Source organism: Pan paniscus, chromosome 10 (assembly GCF_029289425.2).
Source record: "Pan paniscus chromosome 10, NHGRI_mPanPan1-v2.0_pri, whole genome shotgun sequence".
Lineage (NCBI taxonomy): Eukaryota > Metazoa > Chordata > Mammalia > Primates > Hominidae > Pan > Pan paniscus.
In genome coordinates this window covers 8,338,413-8,364,057 of record NC_073259.2, presented here as the reverse complement: position 1 = coordinate 8,364,057, position 25,645 = coordinate 8,338,413, and the positions used below count along the sequence as shown (strand labels likewise).

Genomic DNA, 25,645 nt, shown 5'->3' with positions numbered 1-25,645 from the left:
TAATTTTCTCATAAAATTGGACTGCTTGGCAGTTCATGAAGAAACACGAAAGCCCAGAAAACATAATACAAATTTATGAGAATAACTCTTTCCTCCCCAGAGAGGGTAGAGCCAAAAAAGGCCTCATAAAATACCTTCTGCATCACAGCACTAGGGGGCGGTGGGAAATAAGTACAGGACAGTTAAGGAACTGTGAAGCAGGGAGGCCGAGCAGGAAGATAGGGCAGAGGGTAGAAGGGGGCAATACAGTGCTTTGCATTAGAACTATGAAATAGATAATAAATGAAAAGATAAAGTCTGCAAAAAAAAGAGCTTCAGACACTATTCCCTTTAATGGTCCACCGGAGAATCCTCTACATACTTTAGTCAATGCATCTCATTACATTTTATTATCCGGTGACTATTACACAGCTTGATTATGAGCTATCTGAGGACTGGAACTCTCTCGCTCATTTTTGAATTCCTAGAATGTAGTAGAGTCCTTGGTGCATAATGAGCAGTTCAGTAAAGATTTGCAGAAAAACAGAATAAAATACTAACACCACCACCACCACCACCACTAACACTTAAGTGAGCACTAAACTGTGTGCCAGGCATTGTTTTACCTGCTTGACCTGTGGTAATTTATTTAAAAAACGAGAAGGGCTGGGCACGATGGCTCAGGCCTGTAGTCCCAGCACTTTGGGCCAACATGGTGAAACCCCACCTCTACTAAAAACACAAAAATTAGTCGGGCGTGGTGGCGGGCGCCTGTAATCCCAGCTACTTGGGAGGCTGAAGTAGGAGAATCGCTCGAGCCCCGGAGGCGGAGGTTGCGGTGAGCCGAAATCAAGCCACTGCACTCCAGCCTGGGCGACAGACGGAGACTGTCTCAAAAAACAAACAAACAAAACCTCCCAAGGAACAAAACCAACCACGAACACTGAAGCTATCAATAAAGTTTTTCTCTTTAGCGCTCCAAACTAGCCACAGCGCGCATGCTCACGCTCACGTGGCACGCTCAGGCGGCCTCTTCCACTTCCCTTGCCCCGTCCCTGCACAGATCCAGGCTGTCTCTTGCGGTGCGCATGCACCTACCGTATCGTTATCAACGTCTCCGAGGCAGATTGCGTGCGGGAAGAGGCTCCCGCTGAACTCCAGCGCCACGCGCTGCACGTAGCTAACTGACCTCATGGCACCTCCAAGAGCAGAGGGAGCGGAGAGGCCCAGTAAATATTCCCTGAACCCCCGTCGCGACAGCCGCCAGAGCGGAAGGCCACCTAAGGCAGAAAGTTACGTCACTGCCTGAACCTCCAATCTCTGCCTCTTCCTCCTTTAACCTTACAGAGGAGGCGGGTCTTCCGGGCTTGGAGGCGGGCTTCCCAACTCTGATGTGAGTGACAGGCCCACGGGCCACTCCTTTTCTCCACAGGGCTGCAGCCCGTGGGTAAACCAACCCTGACGGGGCCGATCTGTTCCCTTGGCAACAGGGCTCCCAAGGGCTTGACCTAATAACCTTGACCTTTTTCCTTTGTTTCCCTGGCAATGAAGATTCCTAGCCATCAGACCATTCCTGAGAATCTTACTAATCTTCGTAATAACTGATAATTGCATGGTTTTGAAAAGTGTTTTTAAAAAACTACCCATTAGGAGTGAAAACAATGTAGTGAGTTGCAATCAGCATAGAAAAAATTAAACACGATAATAATATACCAAGTGACTCCCAGGTAGTAAGGTAAGTACAGTTTTTGTGAAACTCTTGTTTCAATTGTATGTACTTATATGTGTATACTGGCTTATAATGTAAAAAAAAATTTTTTTTTTCAGTGTATGTGTTTTCTGGTCAATAGTTTAAAAGCCACCTGCTGCAAAGCACATTTCACATATTTCACATAATTAGTTCAGCCACTATGCGAGCTTTTTTTTTTTTTTGGCTGAGGAAAACAGGTTCAGCAAGATTAAGTAAAATGGCAGAAGGAAGGATTGTGGGGGCGGGGTGCGTGCTCAAACCAGAATTGTTTGATCCCAAACCCTAGGGCCTCTCCATCATTTACTATCATAGTTCGTAGGAGTCTTCAGGCTGGAAGTGAAGGTTGCCTGGATTCCGGATCTGCTCTGTCTTGTGGCCCCCCAGCACAAAGCTCTTGCATCTCAACCTCAGTAAACTTACTCTTGTAGCACAGATGGGACTGTCACTCTCACTCTCATGGCTGGCTTCTTGGGATACTTTCTTTCCATGTTGAATCCAGTTCTGCCTTTCTTTGGGGTGCCTCATCAATCAGGGCAATATTTATGAAATCATACAGGTGTTCAATACATTTTTAGATTTAGGTCTAAAAACCCAGGCTGACTCGCACTTGGTGTTTCAAAAAAAAAAAAAAATGATTCTACCTTATCTGGGATTTTGGACCAGGGGCTGTTCCTTTTTATCTTTTTTTTTTTTTTTTGAGACGGAGTCTCGCTCTGTTGCCAGGCTGTAGTGCGGTGGCGCGATCTCGGCTCACTGCAACCTCTGCCTCCCAGGTTCAAGCAATTCTCCTGCCTCAGCCTCCCGAGTAGCGGAGACTACAGGCGAGCGCCACCACGCCCAGCTAATTTTTTTTTTTTTTTTTTTTTGAGACGGAGTCTCGCTCTGTTGCCAGGCTGTAGTGCGGTGGCGCGATCTCGGCTCACTGCAACCTCTGCCTCCCAGGTTCAAGCAATTCTCCTGCCTCAGCCTCCCGAGTAGCGGAGACTACAGGCGAGCGCCACCACGCCCAGCTAATTTTTTTTTTTTTTTTTTTTTTGAGACGGAGTCTCGCTCTGTCACCCAGGCTGGAGTGCAGTGGTGCGATCTCGGCTCGCTGCAAGCTCCGCCTCCCGAGCTCAAGCCATTCTCCTGCCTCAGCCTCCGGAGTAGCTGGGACTACAAGCGCCCGCTACCACTCCCGGAGAATTTTTTGTATTTTTAGTAGAGACGGCGTTTCACCGTGTTAGCCAGGATGGTCTCGATCTCCTGACCTCGTGATCCACCCGCCTCGGCCTTCCAAAGTGCTGGGATTACAGGCATGAGCCACCGGCGCCCGGCCTCCCAGCTAATTTTTGTACTTTTAGTAGAGACGGGGTTTCACCGTGTTGGCCAGAATGGTCTTGATCTCTTGACTTCTTGATCTGCCCGCCTCGGCCTCCCGAAGTGCTGGAATTACAGGCGTGAGCCACTGCGCCCGGCCCCTTTTTTTCTTTTTCTTTCTTTTTTTTCTTTGAGAGTCTTGCTCTGTCACCCAGGCTGGAGTGCAGTGGTGCGATCTGGGCTCATTGCAACCTCCGCCTCCCAGGCTCGAGATCTTCTGTCTCAGCCTCCCAGGTAGATGGGATTACAAGCGTGAGCCACCATGCCCGGCTTGTCCCTACTTTCTATGTCTGTACATAGTGGGAGGAGGCTGGAGGGCAAGACCTTTTCTTGGGGTAAGGGGGTGGCAGATTTTTTCCTGGATGTCCCAGTGGATCTGACAGCCAGGTAAGAAAGAACAGCAGGTCAGAACAGTAAACTGGAGGAAGTCTGGACAAATACTGGAGACTGCAGATATATTCTGAGGCTGAACTGTGTTACAAGTTCATATTTCTGGTTGTGTACTGTGGGATGGCCAGGTCCATTAAAAGGCACTGGGTCTCACAGGTATTCCTGGTGCTTTGAATACATTTTCTCATTTACAGAGCAGTTGCATGCTCCCTCACCCCGTGTTCTACCCCATCTCTATTATCTCATCCTAGTTCAAATCCTAAGCTTCATATTAGGCCTTTAAGGGGTGGGAAAACCAAAACCAGTATCAAAATGTTCACCTCTAGGTTGGCTGTGGAGGCTCATGCCTGTAATTCCACCACTTTTGGAGACTGAGGCAGGCAGATCACTTGAGCTCAGGAGTTCAAGACCAGCCTGGACAACATGGCAAAACCATGACTCCACCAAAAATGCAAAAATTAGCTGGGCATAGTGGTGCATGCCTGTGGTCCCAGCTACTCAGGAGGCTGAGGCGGGAAGATCTCCTGAGCCCAAGAGGCAGAGGTTGCAGTGAGCCAAGGTGGTGCCACTGCCCTCCAGGCTGGGTGAAAGTGAGACTCTGTCTCCAAAAAAAAAAAAAAAAAAGTTTACCTCTGAAGTGGTTTTTTCTTTCTTTCTTTTTTTTTTTTTTCCTGAGGCAGTCTCCCTCTGTCACCCAGGCTGGAGTGCAATGACACGATCTCGGCTCACTGCAACCTCCGCCTCCCGGGTTCAAGCGATTCTCCTGCCTTAGTCTCCTGAGTAGCTGGGACTACAGGAGACTGCCACCACGCCCAGCCAATTGTTTTTGTATTTTTAGTAGAGACGGGGTTTCACCATATTGGCCAGGCTGGTCTTGAACTCCTGACCTTGTGATCCACCTGCCTCGGCCTCCCAAAGGCTGGGATTATAGGCATGAGCCACCGCACCCGGCCTCTGAAGTGGTTTTAAAAGGAATATATTACTAAATAACTCAGAACAAGAGATGAGATCACCCAGCTTCTTTCATCAGGTGCCTTGGCCTGACCCAGTTATCTAAGATCAGACCCCAACCCAGGATTCCCCAGTGCCTTAGTTTTATCTTCCTCATCATTTGGGTTTCTTGGTCTGGATCTTTCTGTGACACAGGGTGTCTGTTTTTAATTGTAGAATATGTTTGCCATGAAGGTCATGTAATTATGATCACAACTTCTTTTTTACTTTTTTTTTTTTTTGAGACGGAGTCTCGCTCTGTCGCCTAGGCTGGAGTGCAGTGGCACGATCTCGGCTCACTGCAAGCTCTGCCCTCCGGGTTCACACCATTCTCCTGCCTCAGCCTCCCGAGTAGCTGAGACTACAGGCACCCGCCACCACACCTGGCTAATTTTTTGTATTTTTAGTAGAGAAGGGGTTTCACTGTGTTAGCCAGGATGGTCTCAATCTCCTGACCTCATGATCCGCCCACCTCGGCCTCCCAAAGTGCTGGGATTACAGGTGTGAGCCACTGCGTCCGGCCTTCTTTTTCACTTTTTTGAGAGTTTCACTCTTCTTGCCCAGGCTGGAGTGCAATGGTGCGAGCTTGGCTCACCGCAACCTCCGCCTCCCGGGTTCAAGCGATTCTCCTGCCTCAGCCTCCCGAGTAGCTGGGATTACAGGTGTCCATGACCATGCCCAGATAATTTTTTTTGTAGTAGAGACAGGGTTTCACCATGTTGGCCAGGCTGGTCTTGAACTCTTGACCTCAGGTGATCAAAGTGTTCGGCCTCCCAAAGTGCTGGGATTACAGGCCACCATGCCTAGACGTATGATCACAACTTCTATACCACGCTTTTTGGCTTTTGTCAAGAGAGCCAAATAAAGTTAGGCAGGAAAGATAGGTCTCCAAGAAATAGGGCACAAGTGAAGTCCTTCCATGCCTGTGCCTCTCCCCACCTTGCATCAGTTACTTTAAGTCCAGTGAGTGTTTTGTATGACTAGGCATTGTAAAGCCATACGGACAGATCCCTGGCTCCACAAAGAGCACTCCTGGTCTTGGCCCCTTTCTAGTTGGAACGTTGCTAGGTCTCTTTGGGCACCATCTAAACTCCATCTTGTCTAAGCCAAGCACTCTTTCTGCTGGTTTTTGTCTTGCTCCCCAAAACTGTCTAATTAGGGTATCTTCCTGGTTAGGTGACATGGATACAGTTGTATGGGTGGCATATTCTTTACAAACAATAGAAATCTCCATAGGAGGGGATGGGGGGATTAAGTGGGGAGCGTTTCTTTCTTTCTTTTTTTTTTTTAAGATGGAGTCTTGCTCTGTCGCCCAGGCTGAAGTGCAGTGGCGCAATCTTGGCTCACTGCAAGCTCCACCTCCCAGGTTCACACCATTCTCCTGCCTCAGCCTCCCCAGTAACTGGGACTACAGGCTCCCGCCACCACACCCAGCTGATTTTGTGTGTGTGTGTGTATTTTTAGTAGAGACGGGGTTTCACCGTGTTAGCCAGGATGGTCTTGATCTCCTGACCTCGTGATCCGCCTGCCTTGGCCTCCCACAGTGCTGGGATTACAGGCGTGAGCCACCGCGCCCGGCCAGTGGGAAGCATTTCTAGGAAGATTCTTTGTCTACTTCATCCTCCGACAGTAGACAGAATGGTTTCTGTTTGCCCAGGGTGCCCAGGTAAGAATCAGGGTCTCCAAGTATCTTTCAAAACATGAGGCCCAGAGCCTCACCACCTTGGGGGCAGGGTCCAGGGCTTAATGGGCTCGGTTTGGCTTGTATCACCATTTCCCCCTCCCCTCTCTCATTCATGGTACACCTTAGCATATTAAAGTGTCGGAAAAGTTAGGTTTTTTGTCCTAGAAACTGGCAGAGTAGTGTGGGGCAGCTCTGCACTGAGAGAAATGCTGTTATTCAGAGCTCTACTAAGTCTCACTGCCTTCCTCAAGTTTGCCCCTGTTAAAATGCACCACCAACTCTGGGATGCTTTAATCCTAGAACTAACTCATCAGGGTTGTCTGCTCAAGACTACTGATGGATGAGAAGTTCACTGTCGCTGTGTCACTTAAACATTAGGAGATAGGGTTAAAACACAAAGAATGAGGAAGACGTTTTGGAACTAGATAACACTGTAAAGACTAAATGGCCACCAAACTGTTGAATTTAAAATGGTTAACTTTGTTTCACCTAAAAATGTGAATTTCACCTAAAAAAATACAAATCAGTTTATGTCTGATGCACTTCTAAAACAGGAGACTGAAGATTCAATGGAATATAGAATATACATGCTGATCCTCTCTTCTAGCCACAGGACCCTCGACATTCACAAAGGCATTGCTTTTTCTTGATCATCCCTGAGACCGTTCACTCTTACTTTGCCTCTCAAATTGGTATAGCATGGCAGGGCACAATGGCTCATGCCTGTAATCCCAGCACTTTAGGAGGCTTAGGCAGGCAGATCTCCTGAGGTCAGGAGTTCGAGACCAGCCTGGCCAACATGGTGAAACCCCTTCTCTATTAAAAGTACAAAAATTAGCTGGGCATGGTAGTAGGCACTTGTAATCCCAGCTACTCAGGAGGCTGAAGCAGGATTATTGCTTGAACCTGGGAGGCACATGTTGCGGTGAGCTGAGATTGCGCCATTGCACTCCAGCCTGGGCAACAAGAGCTACACTCTGTCCAAAAAAAAAAAAAAAAAAAAAAGCTGGGCATGGTGCCATGTGCCTGTAGTCCCTCCCAGCTACTCCGGAGGCTGAGTTGGGAGGATCTCTTGAGCCCAGGAGGTTGAGGCTGCAGTGAGCTGTAATTGCATCAGTGCACTGAGCCTGGGCAAAATAGTGAGACCCTGTCTTAAACAAACAAACAAAAAAACAAAAAAACAAAAAAAAGAAAAAAAATAGGCTGGGCGCAGTGGCTCACGCCTGTAATTCCAGCACTTTGGGAGGCCAAGGCGGGTGGATCACCTGAGGTCAGGAGTTCAAGACCAGCCTGATCAATATGGCAAAACCCTGTCTCTACTAAAAATACAAAAATTAGCCAGGCGTGGTGGCGTGCGCCTGTGGTCCCAGCCACTTGGAAGGCCGAGAGAGAATTGCTTGAACCTGGGACGTGGAGGTTCCAGTGAGCCAAGATAGCGCCACTGCACTCCAGCCTGGGGAACACAGCAAGACTCCATCTCCAAAAAAAAAAAAGAAAATAAATTAGATTAAAAAAAATTGGTAGTGTTATTTAGCACAGGATAAATTAATGTTTTTATTATTCCTAGGTTTTCTAACTGGGGATAGTTAATGCATCCACATTATCTGAGGTTGGCAAACAGCTGGGGAACTGTAGCCATAAGGCAGCAATAATGAATTCCAGAAAGAGAACAAATTTTCCTTACTTACAATGTCCAGACTCTTACATTGGTTGTATTCAGCACTGCCCTTAGTGCATTGTCATTTCAACTTGTTATAAGGTTCTGAGGTGTTTTGCATTTGGAAAGGGAAAATTAGTCACTGAGACGTAAGAGGAATAAGGTTTGAGAAGTTCTGCTTTCTAACTTTTTTTCCAGTAATGACATTTTCTAAAAAGATACTACACTTTACTAGTCCTGCATAAAGTGCCTTTCACATATTTTTTCTCCAATGGAAATGGAATACAGTCCTCCATTCACCCTCAGGGTGGCGAAGCTGGTATAGAGTGAGGACAAGGGTTAAGTGCACTTTGCCAAGCCTTGCAGGGTTTTGTGGGCCATGATAAGGATTCTTTAGCCTAAATGGGATGGGTAATCATTGAAAGTGATTTAAGTACTCGGAGGGACACGACTGGGATGCAGTACAGAGTGAACTGCAGGAGGGGCAGGAGGGAATCCCAGATAGGAGCCTTTTGCAGGAGAGCAGGCTGGAGTGCATGGTGATGGGAGGGAGCGGTACTAGTATGGAGAGAGTAGAAATACTTGGGAGATAAAATTCATGGAACTTGATGTTAGAACCAGCACTAGGGCAAGATAAACCCTATTTTAAATTTTTCTAGAGACCACCTGCAAAGCTTGTTAAAAGCTCACAGTACTGCTTGCTACTAGCTTTTCTTTCTTCAGGCACATTTCTCTGCATATAGAAAGATTTAAGTGTTGGTAGGCAGGGACAACTGACTGGGAAATGAACTTGTAGCACTGACCCAGGGCAGACTTGAGTATGTGGCAGGATTATTTTTAGGCTGAAAGACTTGTAGGCATTTTAACAAAACATCCTCACTAGACAGTTTTAATGTTACATAAACTAAGACTTATCTCTAGATGTTCCACGGTTAAATGCAGTTTTACATTCTTGGAATCCTACAGGATGCGGAGCTGGAAGAAACCTCAGGAATGCTTTCGATTTTGCAGATGAGGACAGAAGCCCAGGACTTGCCAAAGGAACCTCATGGGAGAGTCTGGATTAGTTCAGAGACCTCACCTTTCCATTTAACTTCTGAGTCTTGGTTTTCTTATCTGTAAATAGGGTTATTAAAGTTATACCTTCTTTGTAGGATGGTTGCAAGGATTCAGTTTCACTCATGTGATGCTGTCAGTACAGTGCTAGGCTTACTCCATAAATGCTTGAGTTAGTGATTATTGTTGGCTGCAGGCGTTAAGAATCTACTACTTTTGAAATACCAAGAGGACCCAGACACAAACCACAAACACAGGGCTGTGATGTGAGGTAAGCCCAGTAAGAAAGCAGTTACACAGGGACTTTTTTAAAAAAGAGACGGTCTCACTCTCTTGCCCAGGCTGGCGTGCAGTGGCACAGTCACAGTTCTCTGCATCCTTGGTGTCTTGGGCTCAAGGGATACTCACACGGGGAGACTTGTACACCCCAATTTTAATCCTGGCTCCAGCATCAGCTGTGTTGTATGACTTGGTGAAAAATTTCACACAGAAATACATCTTCCACCATTATACATTTCTTCTGGAAGGAACTATACAGGCATGTGGCTAAGCAGACAACCACATCGCTGTTGGGAAAGGACTGGAGAGCTCACAGTAGGAGAGAGGGATGAGGGCAGACATGGGCTCTGGCCTGGAGCCAGGATTATCTGGAGGCAGCTCAGCATGACTGGCTTGTGCTGCCTGGCTTCTCCCAGGGCCCCATCATGCCATAGGAGTTAAGGGTCAAAGCATAGTTAGAAAAAAAGCACAAGCCTTTTCCTGTTAAGGCTGAGAAGGAAGCTGGACGTGAACACACTGCTTTAGTCTTAACCTTAATCATGTAAGTTATCTGACAGGAGGAGGTCAGTGACACCAGGAGTTTTACCTTGTTAACAAACCAAAATGCAGATACCTCTGCCAGATCAGAGGTAGGCAGAAGACCAATTTCAACTTCAAAATGAACATGCATGGTGTCCCAGTCTTCGAGATCTTTATACTTTCGTCTTCCTAAGTGTCAGGGAAGAAAACCAGAGGCACTAAAAACTGCCAGGTTGCTGGAGGGAGGGAGTGCTGGGAACCTTGGGCGAAGCCATAGACACAAATCCCAGCGGCAGCCTGTGCAGTGCTCAGGAAGCCAAGCATGGTGGGGCTGCTTCCTGCCCAACTATGGCATCTACATGAGATGCTGCACTTATTTAAGCTCAACTGGGACTAAGTGGGTGACCCCTTGATTGTGCCACTACCCATTATGTACCCACCCATACCCACCCCTCCAAGGCTGAACAGAAAGGGTTGTCTGACACCCAGGTTTTATTGTTTCCACTTTATTGCTCAAGCACGGAACTTGAGGCAAGCCTGGACCTTCAGCAACGTGCAGAGAAGAGGCTGAGGGGATTTTGGGACACAACCTGGCCGAGAGGGGAAACTGACAGGGGAAATACCAGAACAGGGAACAGGGGGTGGTCACCATGACACCAGAAGACATCATCAGCCACACCGTCGGGGGTGAGGAAGGGAACAGAGAGAAGAAATGGCATAGCAGTGGTTTTTCCCATGTCCCTAGCACCCACATGGAGGCCACGTTTGGAAATGGACTGGGAGAGGGAAAGGATGAGGAAAACGGCTGCCCAGGAGTCTCCCTCTCCACCCTGGGTTCTTATCAGACCCCATCCCTACCACCTGCCTCTTCTACCCTTAGAAAATGGACCTAACAGAGGGAGCAAAATAAATTAACATTCTGATGAATATATATGGATGGACATATGTTCATGTGCAATGGAGGAAGGGAAGAGGGGGTGACACCAGCTAAAATGATTCCCCACCTCAATCCCCCAGCCTACACCTTTCCCCCTTCCCCTAAAGCCACCATCCAACCAGATAGAAAAATAAAGGTCTAATTCACTCAAAATTCTTCAGTTTTTACAAAACTAACAGGGTGGAGTGGGGAGACTGGGGGGCAGGCAGCCGCAGGAGTAGGGCTGGTGGAGAGGGCCTATGCTTCTGTCTCCACCTGAGACTGGCTCCCTGCCGTGTTGCTCTTCTGCTCCTCCTTCATCTCTGTGTCAGTGGGATGGTCTCCTGAGGAAGCCTCTGCCTTGGCCTGCAAGGAAGAGGAACAGCAAACGGGCTGACTTCCCAAGTGAAAAAACACACACTTAATTTCTAGGAGAATTACATAGATACACCCATTCTCCTACATCTGTCCTAAAACTATACCTGTATAGGCCAAGCCTGGTGGCTTATGCCTGTAATCCCAGCACTTTGGGAGGCTGAGGTGGTCAGATTGCTTGAGCCCAGAAGTTTGAGATCAGCCTGGGCAACATGGTGAAACCTCATCTCAACAAAAATTACAAAAATTAGCTGGGCGTGGTGGCATGCACCTGTGGTCCCAGCTACTCGGGAGGCTGAGACAAGAGGATCACTTGAGCCCTGGAGGCAGAGGTTACAGTGAACTGAGACTGTGCCACTGCACTCCAGCCTGGGTGGCAGGGCAAGAGACACTGTCTCAAACAAAACAAAACAGAACACTTGTATATGTACAAATTATGAACTCACAAGGTTATTCACTGCAATGCTGTTCTAAGCAGCACTGTCCCGTATGGTAGCCACTACTGTAAGTGGCTAGTTCAAACTCGTGTTTTTAGTGCAAAATATACATTGGATTTTGAAGATGGTTTGAAAAATACACAAATGCAACTAAAATTTAATTCCATTTGTTTTTCACCTTTTTAACATGGTTACCAGAAAATTTTGAATTACATGTGGTTGATACTATATTTCTACTGGACAGTGCTGGTTTAGAACACTGTTTAAGACTGGCTGGGTGTGGTGGCTCACACCTGTAATCCCACCACTTTGGGAGGCAGGGGTGGGCAGATCACTAAAGTCAGGAGTTCGAGAGCCTGGTCAACATGATGAAACTTCGTCTGTACTAAAAATACAAAAATTAGCCAGGTGTGGTGGCGGGCACCTGTAATCCCACCACTTTGGGAGGCAGGGGTGGGCAGATCACTAAAGTCAGGAGTTCGAGAGCCTGGTCAACATGATGAAACTTCGTCTGTACTAAAAATACAAAAAGTAGCCGGGTGTGGTGGCTCACACCTGTAATCCCAGCTACTCGGGAGGCTGAGGCAGGAGAATCGCTTGAACCCAGGAGGTGGAGTTTGCAGTGAGCCAAGATCATGCCATTGCACTCCAGCCTGGGCAATAAGAACGAAACTCTGTCTCAGAAAAAAAAAACAAAACAAAAACCACTGGAAGACTAAAAAGGGACTGATTGACTAAGATAAGCCATATCCATACAATGGAATACTATGTAAGCCTAAGAAAGAATGTAAAAGTTCTTTAAATACGGATGTAAAATAAGCCTCTAGCTACTATTACGTGAAAAAAGCATAGTATGCGCCAAATCATAGGTGGAGCACGTTGCCTCGTGTTAGGGGAAAGGGAGGAAGCAACAGGAACCTCTGCCTGTGCCTTGACGCAATACACTGGACCATCCAAGACCCCGAAGGGGCAGCTGCTTCTGGTGGGGGAGGCAGACTTGACTGTATGCTTTGGTACAGTTTGAATTTAACTAAGTGTATTATTTATTTAATCACACACAAAAAGCATCTAGCTTTTCTTTTTTTGAGATGGGGTCTCATTTTGTCACTCAGGCTGGGGTGCAGTGGTGCCATCCTAAGTCACTGAGGTCTCTCTACCTACTGGGTTCAAGTGATCCTCCCACTTTGGCCCTGCAAAGTGCCGGGATTGCAGGTGTGAGCCACTGCGCCTGGCCCACAAGAAAACATAAATCGGGAATTACACTCAGGGTAACCAACCCAACTTCTGGGGCTTGTGGGTAGGTTTCCCGCACTGATCACAGAACACTGGCCCCAACAGCAGGAACATGTGCTCCTTAATGCTCCAGGGAAAAGGCAACTTCTGGTTTCCGGGATTGGCACAGACAACCAAAGGCACAAAGAGCCCACAGTAGCCAGGTTAAGTGGAGGGATGCTATTCCAACTGTTCCCCACCCCAATCCTCACCTTGTTCTCCTCCTCAGCCAGCCTCTCAAACATATTGGCATAGAGCTTCTTCTCCCGGGCAAGCTGCCTTCGGATCCGCTGCTGGCACACAGCCAGCTGGGTCTTGGCGGCTTTGTTGTTGGGGTAGAGCTGCAGGACCTTCTGGAAATCAGCCCGTGCCAGTTCAAAGTCATTCACGGCCAGGTGGGCCTCTCCCCGGCGGAAGAGGCCCTTCTCGTTGTTGCTGTCCAGTTCTAGGGCCTAAAGAATGCAGAGAGGAAGCCACATCGTGGGAGCTCAGGGCTTGTAGCTCATCTGGCCTAGACTGGTTCCAAAGGTACCCCTCAGGAGGATGAGGAGGAATGCAAGTGGCTGGCTGCACCCCAGGAAGAACAAGGCCTGGGGCATTAAATGGAACAATCCAGGGTCTAGGAAGGAACCTCATTTAATCCAACAGGCAGAGAGGGAAGACAGCAGGTCTTTGGATGAAATAAAGACTTCAGACATTAACATTCACTTTAGAATAAAGCAAGTAGGTAAGCGGAGAGGCTAAGAACCAAGGTGGAAGAAAACTCTTTATGTGATTCTTCCCATTCCATGTCCTCCTACTTCTTGCCAACTGCTTCCCACCAAAGCTAAGGTTCTTGCTGTGAATACTTGCATCCGTGCCTTTGGTCTGTAACCTCAGAGCTCCCACTGATCCACCCTGCTATCCCTGCCCTAGTCACCAAGGGGAAGTTTCAGACATGCTGGCAGCTCACCCAACTCTGCCTGTGAATGCTGCTTCCATGACCTCTGAGGGGGCCTCACCTTGTTACAGCTTTCAATGGCAGCAGAGAAGGCCTGTAGTTTCAGATGACACATGGCCAGGTTGAGGTGAGAGGCCAGTCGAAGGGCCTGTGCTTTCTGTGCTTCCTCATTGGAAAAACTAGACTCATATTCCAGCCAAGACACGATCTTCTTATACTGTAGTAAAGCTTGCTTGTATTTACCTTCCTGGAATGGGAGAGAGGCTCAGGCACCTGGCACAGTTTCAGTGGTACTAGGCTCTTATACCCTGCAGACATCAGTGACACATGGCCACAAGAGGTTCCTGCTCCCACCCTTCCCACTGGCAAGGCCAGCAAGCTCACATATATGAAGTGAAGATGGCAGGTGCCAACCTGTCCACTTCTTGGCAGAAAATGATCTCAGTCACCAAGGGAAGGGGAGGCTCAGAGCAACTCTTCCTGGGAGTGTCCTTAGGACAGTGACTGTTGGCTCACCTTGAAGTACACAGTGCCCCGCTCTTTCACTATGGTGCTCTGTTCCAGCTTCTCTTCTGAATTCATCTCCCAAGACTCCTTGGCCTGCCACACCCCAGGAGAGAAACAAAGTTGTCAGCTACCCCAGAGTCACGTACAGGGTGGAACTTGACTTTAGATGGGAAGACCCTGAGCAAACTTACCTTTTCAAAACTCTTGAGGTGTAATTCATATTTCAGCTCAGCATTTGGTGGGATTTGGAACTTTTCCTTCCCAACACTGCCAAAAGCATAGCTGGAGGGGTGAAAAACACTATGTATCATCTTGGCAACACTTAACCTGCTCCAGGCTGAAGAGGCTTCCTGTCCATTTCCTAGAAAGTACCTTCCCATCCCTTGAGACTTGGTTCAAATGTTTGGCAAATCTTCCCTGGCCTCTTCACACTGTCAGATGGTCCCTCAGCATCCTTCATACCCTTCTAATAACTTATAGCCAGGCAGCAGTGTGATTACTAATTTAAATAGCACCTCACTAAACAATGAGCTAGAATTAGAAGGCAGAAACAATGTTCTATTAGTCTCTGAACCCCTAGGAATTTTCAGCAGTGCCTGGCATGTAGTAGCTGTTTCAGTAATGACTGAATGAATTAATGGGAGAGGAAAATCTTGATGGCAGAGGAGAGAATCTGTAGCAACTATGACTGAAAAGACTGGGCTTAGATCCAAGGAGATGTAGACAATTGGGCCATACTTCTAAGTACACTGAGGATATCATAATGGTGTATGTTTGGTGTGGCCAGAGTTAAAAAGGATACAAACAGCTGGTTCTACAATTCATTTTATATATTTGATCTTGGTTTGCCTGCCTGCCTCCTCTACGAAGTGCCCACCCCTCACCTGGGCTTGAGGTACACGATGGAATGTTCTCCTTTCTCCATGCGCTGAATGGCCCTCTCCAGACCATAAGGCAGATCCAGGTTCTCCCCCTCGCCAATCTCAAAGCAGAGCTCCCGCTGGTCAAAGAGCTGGTCCTTGTAGTACCCTTCCAGTGCAACTGGCATGAAAGAGAGGCAGTGTACCAGAGTTGTAAGAGGGCAGGTGACTGAGGAAGGATGCCATCAGCCTCCCTGCATCACCCCCATCATCCCAAGATTCTCCTGTGTTCTCAAATCTGGAGTGATATGAAGAGAATATGGTCCAACCCATCATTTTATGGACAAGAAGATAGGCTCGGAGAAGGGAAGTGACTTGCCCAAAGCCACACAAGGCCTAAATATCAGAATGAGAATTGAAAGCCCAGACTGTACTGTCTCACCCTCCACGATAGCGCCCTCATTGGGCTTAGCATAGCCTTCACCGCGAGTCTGTATTCTGCGAATGATTCCGCCATCTTCCTCTTCCGTCAGATCTTCTCCCTTAAACTCAAACAACTCCACCTGTGGGACAAGATGTGACACAATTCCTTCCCATGCTAACTCATGGGCAGTGAAACACAATCTTTCTCATCCGAGAGAGTCCCTACTAACTGCCAGGCCGGATCTGACCACAAAGGCAGTCACAAGGAGTTGGGTAGAGTGGCACTTTTTTTCAGTTCTTGGGAGCTGCCCTAATCTCAACTGTGGTAGAGGTGGGCAGACTACATAGATTTCAGTTAAGCTGAGGAGAGCAATCTATTTGCTACCTGCTCTACTAACACGGACATATCAGGACGCGTCCCAGATAATCCTAATTCACACTACCTGATAAGCCCAACCTGGTAGATATTAGAAATGATTACCCAACATCTCTCAGCAGTTTCTCAGTATTCAAGGGCCCACGGATTGGCTCAACCATTTTCAGATTGAACAATGTCAAGTTCTATCTCCTCAGTGAAGCCTTTTCTCAGCCCTTGACCCACAGGGGAGCTACTGCTCCCTCTTCTGGTCTCTAGAGCACCAATATTCTGTACTGCCATTTATAACGGGACATAGTTTCTGACATCCCGACTCCTTTCAGTATTCTTCTGGGTACCGCTCTGGAGATAAAGATGCCTTAACCCCGACCATGCTTTGAGTCTGGAGAGGGGCTTGTGCCTGCCTCTTCCCACCTGAAGCTTCTATTACTTCCATTACTAGCAGCAGCAGAGCCCTCTGCATTTCTCCTCCCATAAGGCCAGACCCTCAGCCTTGGCTACATTGTCTCCAAGAAGCAGGAAGGGCTGGAGGGCAGCCAGGCATTGGGCTGAGATAAGGCCTGGCTCTTAGCCTGGATCTCAGTGACCAAACACTCACCTCAAATACAAGCGTGGCATTGGGGGGAATCTTTGGAGGACTGCCTGCTGAACCGTAGGCATATTCTGGTTTGCAGGTGATGTGGCACACCTCCCCCACCTTCATGGTGGCTATGGCAATGTCCCAAGCCTTGATGACCTCCCCTGCAGGTACAGAAGCAAACAGGACCGCCTTAGCAGGGTTCTGATTCTGGGCTCAAACAGTGCTCCTGAAGAGTTACTGCACCACACTCATGGGGGAGCTGGACATCCTTTAGAAATGGGACCAGAAGGTGAGGTACCTGGTTGTATTAAGTGCTACCAGGTCTAAGAACTGTAAAAGATCACGTGACCCTGAACAAAAGAGTTTAAGATGCAAGACAGTCCACCTTTGAAGGGGGAGTAAGGTGTTGGGAGGTGATGAGGAGAAGGGGAGACAGAGATCAATATAGTTACAGAACGGTAGAAAAAAAAAAAAGAGTGACCGAAGGAGTTAACAGACTGTGATAAACCATTCCTCACTGAGCTTGGTCCTGAGAAAATGGTTTCTGCTTGTGACAGCTTGTGTCCACCTTGAACCTATCCTACCAGCCCACTGACCACGCCTACCTTTTCCCAGGTCAAAGGAGAATTTGTCCTTGCGATCCAGACTGGAGTCAAACTTTGTGCCATCTAATAGCCAGCCAGTGTAGTGGACAAAGACTCGGTCCCCAATCATGGGCATCTCTGTACCTGTGCCCTCTCTCTTGATGACCTGGGAGGAAGGGGGAGAAAGTGAGTACCCCAGGGTTTGGGGCAGAAAGGGGCACCAGCACTGCCTGCAAGCCTCCAGAGGGAACATAAAGGGACTTCTCTGTGTTCATCCTCCTCTGCCTACTTGTCCCTCCAGATTCAGTTACTAGCAGCTTGGCTTAGGAGTCAACTAACCTTCTTGTCTTTCTTGAGGTGCAGCAAGACTTGGTTTGAAAAAGGAGACAAAAGGCTGAGAGATCTGAGTTCAAGTTTCCGCTGTATGGTAAGTTTTTAAAATTCTCCACACTTTATTTGTAAAGCAGTGATGATAATCCCTATCTCCTACAGTTGTTGGAAGATTAGACCAGTAAAAGGTTGAATAATAGATTATTATTATAATCGGCAAAGGGGGAAGTATTTATGCCACACTTCCTCCTTCTTCCTTCATGCCAGTGGTCATCAGACTAAGGTCTGGTTTGGAGACAGGAGAACGAGAGGAGTATGAGTGAAGAGAATAGAAACAGTTCAAAACAGGTAAGGAAGAAACCAGGTTATAGGTGAACCCGGAGGCTCTCCATGGGACCTTAAACTCTGACTTGGGAGCTGAGTATTCCTCTGGTAGTAAGTCCAGGGCTGGAGTATTTCCCAGAAACGTAAAGGCTTCTTTAGCGCCACCTGGTAGGTGTGTGGTTACCCTCCAAGGGAAAGCTTCCACGAAGAATAGACAGGGGCTTTGAGGAGTAGAAAGGTAAAAGGGAAGGAATGATGGATCAAAGGGGAAATGAGCCTTCCTGGAATAACAATCTCGTAGAAAACAGCAGGACGCTGGAGCGAGAAGGGGAAGTCACATGCCACAGGAGAGCCGCTGGAGCAGACGCTTGAGGTCCCCAATAATCTGGTGCAAAGACAGATGCACTTCTGGACCAGGTAAAGGCCCCCTGAGGTGGGTGCCGCACACGCGGAGCTCAGCGGTGGGAAGCCAGGATGAGGAGGAGCAGCGGATGGAGAGAAGGCATAAGACGCAGGCTGGGAATTCACCATCTCTGATTCTCCCTGGAACCTGCTCCGACCCAAGGCAGGTTGTCCTGGCCCAGGTCAAGATGCCCTCCCCGCAGCTCCCCAGGCTATTTGTAGTCGAGCGGTCACTCGGCGGCAGGCTCCACAGCAGAGCGCCTCCTCCCCGCCCCACACCCCGCAGCCCTGGCTCCGGGAGGCGGCGGAGGGGGGAGGGGACTACAGCTCCCGGCATGCCCCGCGCCCGGCCTCCCCGGGGCCGAGGGAGGGGGCGCCGCGCGGCGAGTGGGGACCTCGCTGGGTCCCGGCGTCGGCAGGGGACCCCGGGAGGGCGCCGGAACCCTGTCACGCCTGTGTCGCACAAAGGCCGAAGGGCCAGGAAAGCACTGTGGGGAGTCGCTCCCCGTCCTGGCCCGTGTTCCACCGCCCGGGTGGGCGAGCCCTGGCACCGCCACCAACGAGGCGGCCCGCGGCTGGCAGCTCCGCTGGGGCCGCGGGGTCGGGGGCGGCGTGGCGTGGGAGGCCCGGCCTGGCCCCGGGCTGCGGCTCGGGTGCCCGCGGCGGTCGCCTCGCCCCGCCCCTCTCCGCCGCCCCGCGCGCGCCGGGGTGGGCACTGCAATCCCGACCCCCTGCCCGGGCCCGGGCGCTGCCGGCTGGGGAGCCTGGGGCCTCGGCCCGCGCACCTAGGCCGCCCCCCTGCCGAGCGCATGGCCGGCCTCGGTGCCTTAAACGACGCAGCCCGGTCCGGGACGGCGATGCCACCGGCCCCCGGCGGGACAGCCGCGAGGCTGCAAAGGCGGCCGCCTCGACCCGTGCCCGGCCGCGGGCTCCGGGCGCGGCGGAAGGGCGGCCCGCGGGGCCCCGGGTTCCGACGCCTCCGCAGGCCCCGCCGCCCCTCACCTTCAGCACGCCTTCGTCCTGTTTGGGGCTGATGTCCACTCCCTCCATGGGCAGCGGCGCCGACTGCGCCCCGCTCTCGGTCGCCTTCATCTCCTCGGCTGTCATCGCCGCGCGGCGCGCCGTTTATCCGGGAGCTGGTGCCGGCGCGAGCGCACTCTGGGCCGCGGGCGGGGGCGCTACCTGCGGGGCGTGCGGGAGGCCGGGCGCGGCGGCACTGACTGCGGACCGCGAGGAGGCTTGAGCACTTCTGCACGCGGCGCGAGAGCTGGGGTAGGTGGGTCAGGAGCGGCTCGGGGAGCGATTGGTCCCGCCCCGCCGCGAGGGAGGGGCTGGGAGGAGCGGGAGGGCGGACAGAGGGGGCGGGGTGCAGAACTTTCTAGAGACGGCGGGACTGAGCCGGTTCGGGCTCAGTGCTGCGGGCGCTTCGGAATTTTTTTTTCTTTTTTTTTCCGGTTCTTGCCTCCTTCTGGCTGCCTGCCCCCTCCCCCTTCTCCTGGGACCCTCGGACTCGGGATCTCCCCGGCGGCCTCCCCTGGCCCTTCCTCCCTCCCTCCCATCCCCGCCCGCTTCCCTGTCTAACCGGATTCTTCCAGATTCTTCTCGATCGATCTCCCGACATCACTCCACCAGTCCGCTGCGCCTGCGGCGGGGTGTGGGGAGCGCAGGCTGCGGGATGGCAGTGGCGGCGCCCCCTCCCCGGGACCGGCCGTCACCACGGGCGGCGTGGCCTCTCTGCTATGACCCGCGTAGACCCTTCCCTACCTGGGGGAAAGAGGGTAAGGGCGTGCGCGGGGAGCGGGGAGTGAGTGGACAGCGCTGCCCCGCTGCAGAGAGCCGGGGAAAGCGACCTCGATTTCCCCAGATCCGAGAAGCCCTGGCCGGGCAGCGATGCCTCGCTCAGCGCCTGCAGATGCTGCGAGCAGCGGGGTTGGCAAGGCATGGCCCGCCCAGCTCGGAACTCAGACGGGGCACACACTCAGGGGACCCTTCCCGGCGGTAATAAAACTGCCGTTTCCCCGAATGCTTACAAAGATGGGTTCCCCTCACGAAAAAAGTCACTCGGTTTTCCTAAAGGCCCACAGAAGGAGTATTTTCCTCTCAATGTTTGCTTCCCGAGTGTTTTTCGACAGGCTGTGGAGCGCGCAGGTGCCGGTGTCACCTAAGCCATGGTCGTGGGACCTAGAGAGCCATCTAGAGAGGGGCCTGGTTTTGCTCAGCACCTAACCCCAGTTTAGCATAGTGCCTGGTGAGTGATGTCCCAATAGTTACTGGCTGCATGAATTTTCCTTTTTTTAATTTCTTTTTCCAAGTCTTGGCTGATTTTTTTTTTTCCTTTTTTTTTTTTTTTTTTTGAGACAGGGTCTTGCTCTGTCGCCCAGGCTGCAGTGCAGTGGTGCGATCTTGGCTCTCTGTAGCCGGGACTACAGGCGTCCGCCACCACGCCGACTAATTTTTGTATTTTTAGTAGAGACGGGGTTTCGCCATGTTGCTCAGGCTGGTCTCGAACATCTGGTCTCAAATGATCCGCCCGCCCCGGCCTCCCAAAGTGCTCGGATTACAGGCGTGAGCCACTGCCCCCAGCCTGAATTTTTATTCCAATAATAACTGTATTTTTGGACTTCCCGTTATGTGCCCGGCACTGTGCGATTGGACGCCATTAGTCTCATCAAACTAAATTGAAAGCTTTTTAGAGATGAACTTTCAGCGTCATAATGTGATGATTTATTGTAGTCCCTGCCGAGGGAACTTGGATGCAGAAGAAAAAGCCCTTCGCTTCAGCAATTTACAGCCCAAATGAGTTGAGCCATAATGAAGACGTCTCTAGGTGGCTGGAGACAGCTTCAGAGGATACGGGGCGCTGCCTCTGTAGGGGTTAAATCCACTACTTTTATGCAGAAGTAACAGTGCCAGGGGTCACCCAAACTCCGGGAGACCAGGATGGTGGGTGCTGGCTTCCGGGGTGGCAGTTTACCGCAAACTGTCCTTGGCTTGCACCTACTGATTCTCCACGTGTGGCGGTTTCTTTTCTGCGTCTTTTTCTTCATCGGAAGCGGACAGTGTGGGACCCCCCCTTTAATTCTGTTCGGCACGTACATAGTGGAGCCCTTCAGATTGCCTGCCGTTACATTAACACATAGCCTAATACCCTAGTGGAATGAGCATGTGCTTTGGAGTAAGGGACGTTGGGTGGCCCATGTGTTATGTTAGCTGTTTAAATTGGGGCAGGTTAGTTAATCTTCATGTCTCGATTTCTTGTCTGTAAAATAGAGATAGTAACATTTGTAAAAGAGGGTGATTTAATGGTTAAAAAAGCGGGAATCTGTGTATGGTATCTAGCTCAGTGCTCGCCTCCAACTCCGCAGTTGGTAAATAACGGTCGTTTTAGTGTGATCTGATAGGCGCTGCAGTGGAGATGGGGACACAGGGCTAAGAAAACAGAGGTCTGTGAGACAGGGAAGGGCATGAGGGCAAGGTTCCCGGTGAGAAGCTCTGTCCCCACACGGTGAAGGAGGAAACTAGGGGACCACAGGCAGAAACTAGGAGAAACCACAGGAGGAAACTAGGGGTCTTGAATCCTGGAGCAGGAACTTACTGTTTCTCTTAGAATATTTCCTGGTCGTTTATGTGATATTTTTCTGATCATAAAATTACATATACTGTAGAAAGTGTGCACATGTTTTAGTCTCTTTCCTCTATCTCCTCACCCTTTCCCCAGGCCATTTAAGTTAGTATTCTCATTAAAGATGTGTGACTGGTACCACTCGAAATTCTTCCAAAATGTCCCCTTTTTTTTGCGGGAGGAAGTCAGCACACTTTTTCTCATCCACCTTATCTGTAGGTGGCTCCTGCTGGGATCAGAAACTTTGTTCTTGTCACACTGAGCCTCTTAGAGCTGACCTGGCTCAGATCCCAAACTCTGGGCCCATCATTTACACATGAAGACCCCTTGTTTCTACAGTTCATATCTTGACCTTCCTAGGCTGACAATGCACTTAACATCCAAATAATTGTATGATATTTGGATCGTTCAAAAGACTGAAATGCATATAGGTGTGTGTGTTCATGTATGCATACATGTTATGCAGCATACCAGTACAATGAAAGCTGGAAATCTGTCACCCAGCCTAAGTTAGAATGTTCCCAGTATAATTTGTCAAAAATGTAATGCCAAAAAAAAAAAAAAGTTGTTAAAGACCTTTACATATTTTCTTGTTAACTTTGGTGTCTGTTGATTGAGAAAATAGAAACTCTACTGACCAAAAAAGGTATTACATATTTCTTTCTTTTTTTTTTTTTGAGACGGAGTCTTGCTCTGTTGCCCAGGCTGGACTGCAGTGGCGCAATCTCTGCTCACTGCAAGCTCTGCCTCCCGGGTTCATGCCATTCTCCTGCCTCAGCCTCCCAAGTAGCTGGGACTACAGTTGCCCACTACCATGCTCGGCTAAATTTTTATATTTTTAGTAGAGACGGGGTTTCACCGTGTTAGCCAAGATGGTCTCCATCTCCTGACCTCGTGATCCACCTGCCTCGGCCTCCCAAAGTGCTGGGATTACAGGCGTGAGCCACCGTGCCCGGCCTCTACATACTTCTTAAAACATTTATTTATGTTAGTGATTTTAGTCTCATTTTCATACAATTTAAAAATAGTAGGCCCCTATGTGAGGCCTGTGCATAGTGAAGACCTGCGTGAAGGTTAAGCTCATGGGCTCTGGATTGGATTCTCCTGGATTCCAATTCCAGCACAAGCTCTTTACCTGGATTCAAATCTCAGCTTCATCATTGAACTCACCGTGTGAGTCCTGGAGGAAGGTTTCCTTGTCCCTAAAATGGCTGTCATGATAATACCTTTCTCTCAGGGGTTTTCTCTGAAGATTAAATGGGTTATTTATTTTTTGGAGACAGGGTCACACGCTGTCGCCCAGGCTGGAATGCAGTGGTGCATCACAGCTCACTGCAGACTCCGCCTCCCAGGCTGAAGCAAATCCTTCCACCTCAGCCTCTGGAGTAGCTGGGACTACACAGGCACAGACCACCATGCCTGGCTAACTTAAAAAAATTTTTTTTTGTAGAGATGGGATCGCCCTGTATTGCCCAGGCTGGTGTTGAACTCCTGAGCTCAAGTGATCCTCCCTCCTTGGTCTCCCAAAGTGCTGGGATTACAGGTGTGAACCACTGAGACTGGCAATGGGATATTACGTGTGAAGTACCTGAACTTGTATATGGTACACAGGGCGTAGGTGAGTGGTAGTGTGTGTGCCACATTTCAGCCTGTTGATTGCTGGAATATGCAGTTGTGTTTTTTGTTTGTTTGAGACAGGCTCTCGAGCTCTGTCACCCAGGCTGGAGTGCAGTGGCGTGAACATGGCTCACTGCAGCCTCAATCTCCCGAGCTCAAGCAATCCTCCTACCTCAGTCCCCCAAATAGCTGGGACTACGGGTACATGCCACCACACCCAGTAATTTTATTTTTTGTAGAGATGGGGTCTCACTATGTTGCCCAGGCTGGTTTGGAACTCCTGAGCTCAGGCGATCTGCCCGCCTCAGCCTCCCAAAGTATTGGGGTTACAGACATGAGCCGCAGGACCCGGGCCTTGGAATACGCAGTTGAAGATGTGGAAGACTCCAGCCCTGAAGTTGAAAGCCACTGGTCTAGATAAGGCTTTGCTCCATCAGTTCCAGAGGAGTGCTTCTCTTCTAATGTTAAATTACATCTGTGCTTTATGCTCCTGGACACTTGACTATGAACTTGACTATCTCATGTAACTCACAGTAGCTTCACCTGCTGATATTCTGTCATTCCAACAAGACTGAAAGCCCCTTAAAGGTAGACTTGGTGTCAACACTTCCATGAATCCCACCATTAGCTGATCTCCTTGAGAGGAGGTAATGGGATATTTGGTGGTTGTCCTGCTGAAACAAAGCTTGTTTCCTTTTATAAAATCTAATTTCTTCCTTCTGATAAATACGCATATTTCTGTTTTGCTCTTGGGGAGATAGGAAGTAGCAAATCTTCATCCTACTGTATCTGTGGATGCACTGAAATTTGGCTTTGGCCTGGATCTTCAGAGGGTCAAATAGCCAAAGGTTGATTTCAGCATTATTTCTGTCTTCCTTGAACTTGTGTGTGATCAAGGATCACGTGGCCGGGTGCGGTGGCTCATGCCTGTAATCTCAGCACCTTGGGAGGCTGAGGCAGGAGGATTGCTAGAGGCCAGGAATTCAAGACCATCCTGGGCAACATAGTGAGACCCTGTCTCTACCAAAAACTAAACACAAAATTTTACATATGAAAAAGCATCATGTATGTGTCTAGGTTATTATCATATCTAATTAGCATAACTAGGACATGGATTGCCACTTGGGAAAAATAGTCTGAACTTCCATCATCCTCAGTTGAAAGTAAACGTATATTTAAGATCATAAATGTGCACTGCAGTGATCACAAGAGCAATCCAGCAGCTGTCATTATTGAGAAATTAAGACATTATTGTTCCTTCACTATAACATCCAACTTCTATGATCAGTCTCCTAACTTTTAAAAAAGGTATGAATTGTAATAGGAACAATAATTTATTTGAGAGTTCATATTTATTCTTGTATCCTGGAAGTTCATTCTTTGTTGGTAATAGTTTTTGTTTAGTCAGATATTGACTTTAATATGTGTCCCTTTAGCATTTAGCCAAAATGTGTATTCACAGTATCTCTGAGTCTCACTCTTCACATAGGGCTCACAGATGAGATGTTATGTAGCCCTTCTCTCTACAAGTAGCCTCCTCTGGGGGAGTTATTTTGGTTTTCCATTGGGTTTACCTCCTCAGGTTTAATTTCCTCATGGGGAGAAAGGTTGCTGGAAGCCCTGGCCAGGGGTGGGGATTCTCACATAGATTCCTGGATAGACCAATCTGTCCCTCGTTAGACTCATACGCCCTTGGAGAAGAGGGGGTATCTTTTTTTTTAAGGGGCCCTTGTTTGCCAGGGGCTTCATTGATTAATTATGTGGCACCCCAACCATCCTCTCTTTCCTTTCCTTGAGGGGAAAATGATGGAGAACGTCCCACAGCCCCTGTCCTCAGGGCTTGCCCCCCCACCCCCGCAAATTTATACTTCCTGTAGATGGCCAGCCGGTGGAAAGATGTTTATTGAGCACCTACTAGGTTCCTAGGTCTGTACCAGAGGCTGTGGAGTGCAGAGTCTGTGACATAATCTACCTTCCCTTAAGGAGCTTGCCTATAAAGAGAAGTAGAGCAGAACCCAGGACTAGCCAGTGTGGCACAGTTTCAAAGTGCAGAATGGCAGCATCTGGAAAAAGCATTTGGGAAGTCCTCACAAAGAGCTAGAACTTGAGGAAGAGCTTGAAATATGGAAAATCATATTTACTTACTTTTCAAAGGACAAAACATATATCTTAAATGTATAGCTTGATACATTTTTCCATATGTATGTGTCCACAGAACTGTCACCCAGATGAAGATGTAGAAAATGTCAGCACCCTTAAGGCTCCTGGATGTTCCCTCCCAGTCAATCGTCATCTCCAATAGTAACCACTCTTCTGACCTTTGTCATAACAGATTAGTTGTATCTGTTTTGCACATCATTCAAGAGGGGTCGTACAGTATAGACTCTTTTATGACTGTCTTCCTTCCTTCCACATTA

General features: G+C 49.2%; 2 protein-coding genes and 1 long non-coding RNA gene across 13 annotated transcripts in view; 1 reads left to right on the top strand and 2 right to left on the bottom strand.

Moving 5' to 3' along the window:
* ITFG2 (integrin alpha FG-GAP repeat containing 2) overlaps positions 1 to 1,333 on the bottom strand; it is a 29,526-nt gene extending 28,193 nt beyond the window's left edge. For 10 of the 11 annotated variants that reach the window (XR_010108882.1, XR_612098.4, XM_063593293.1 and 7 more), the window contains exon 1: positions 1,078 to 1,260. Coding sequence is in view for 9 of the 11 variants with exons in the window: in XM_063593293.1 (XP_063449363.1) it covers positions 1,078 to 1,173 (96 nt within the window). In the remaining 2 variants the exon portion in view is untranslated. Of the gene's footprint in view, positions 1 to 1,077 lie in introns of all 11 variants that reach the window. The other variant, XM_003820350.5, reaches the window with a different exon arrangement.
* A 37-nt stretch (positions 1,334 to 1,370) lies between these two features.
* LOC106635325 (uncharacterized) lies at positions 1,371 to 8,962 on the top strand. Its single transcript, XR_001338685.3, has 2 exons — positions 1,371 to 1,714; positions 8,776 to 8,962. It is a non-coding gene; the product is annotated as an uncharacterized LOC106635325 (long non-coding RNA).
* A 1,191-nt stretch (positions 8,963 to 10,153) lies between these two features.
* FKBP4 (FKBP prolyl isomerase 4) lies at positions 10,154 to 22,385 on the bottom strand. The gene is made up of 10 exons (XM_034935179.3): positions 18,992 to 22,385; positions 16,955 to 17,099; positions 16,368 to 16,510; positions 15,413 to 15,533; positions 14,995 to 15,151; positions 14,302 to 14,392; positions 14,120 to 14,203; positions 13,665 to 13,850; positions 12,876 to 13,115; positions 10,154 to 10,945 (listed from the first exon to the last, which is right to left on the bottom strand). The coding sequence occupies exons 1-10, from the start codon at positions 19,094 to 19,096 to the stop codon at positions 10,838 to 10,840; spliced, it is 1,380 nt and encodes a 459-aa protein (XP_034791070.1). The 5' UTR covers positions 19,097 to 22,385; the 3' UTR covers positions 10,154 to 10,837.
* Between the last annotated feature and the right edge of the window lie 3,260 nt (positions 22,386 to 25,645).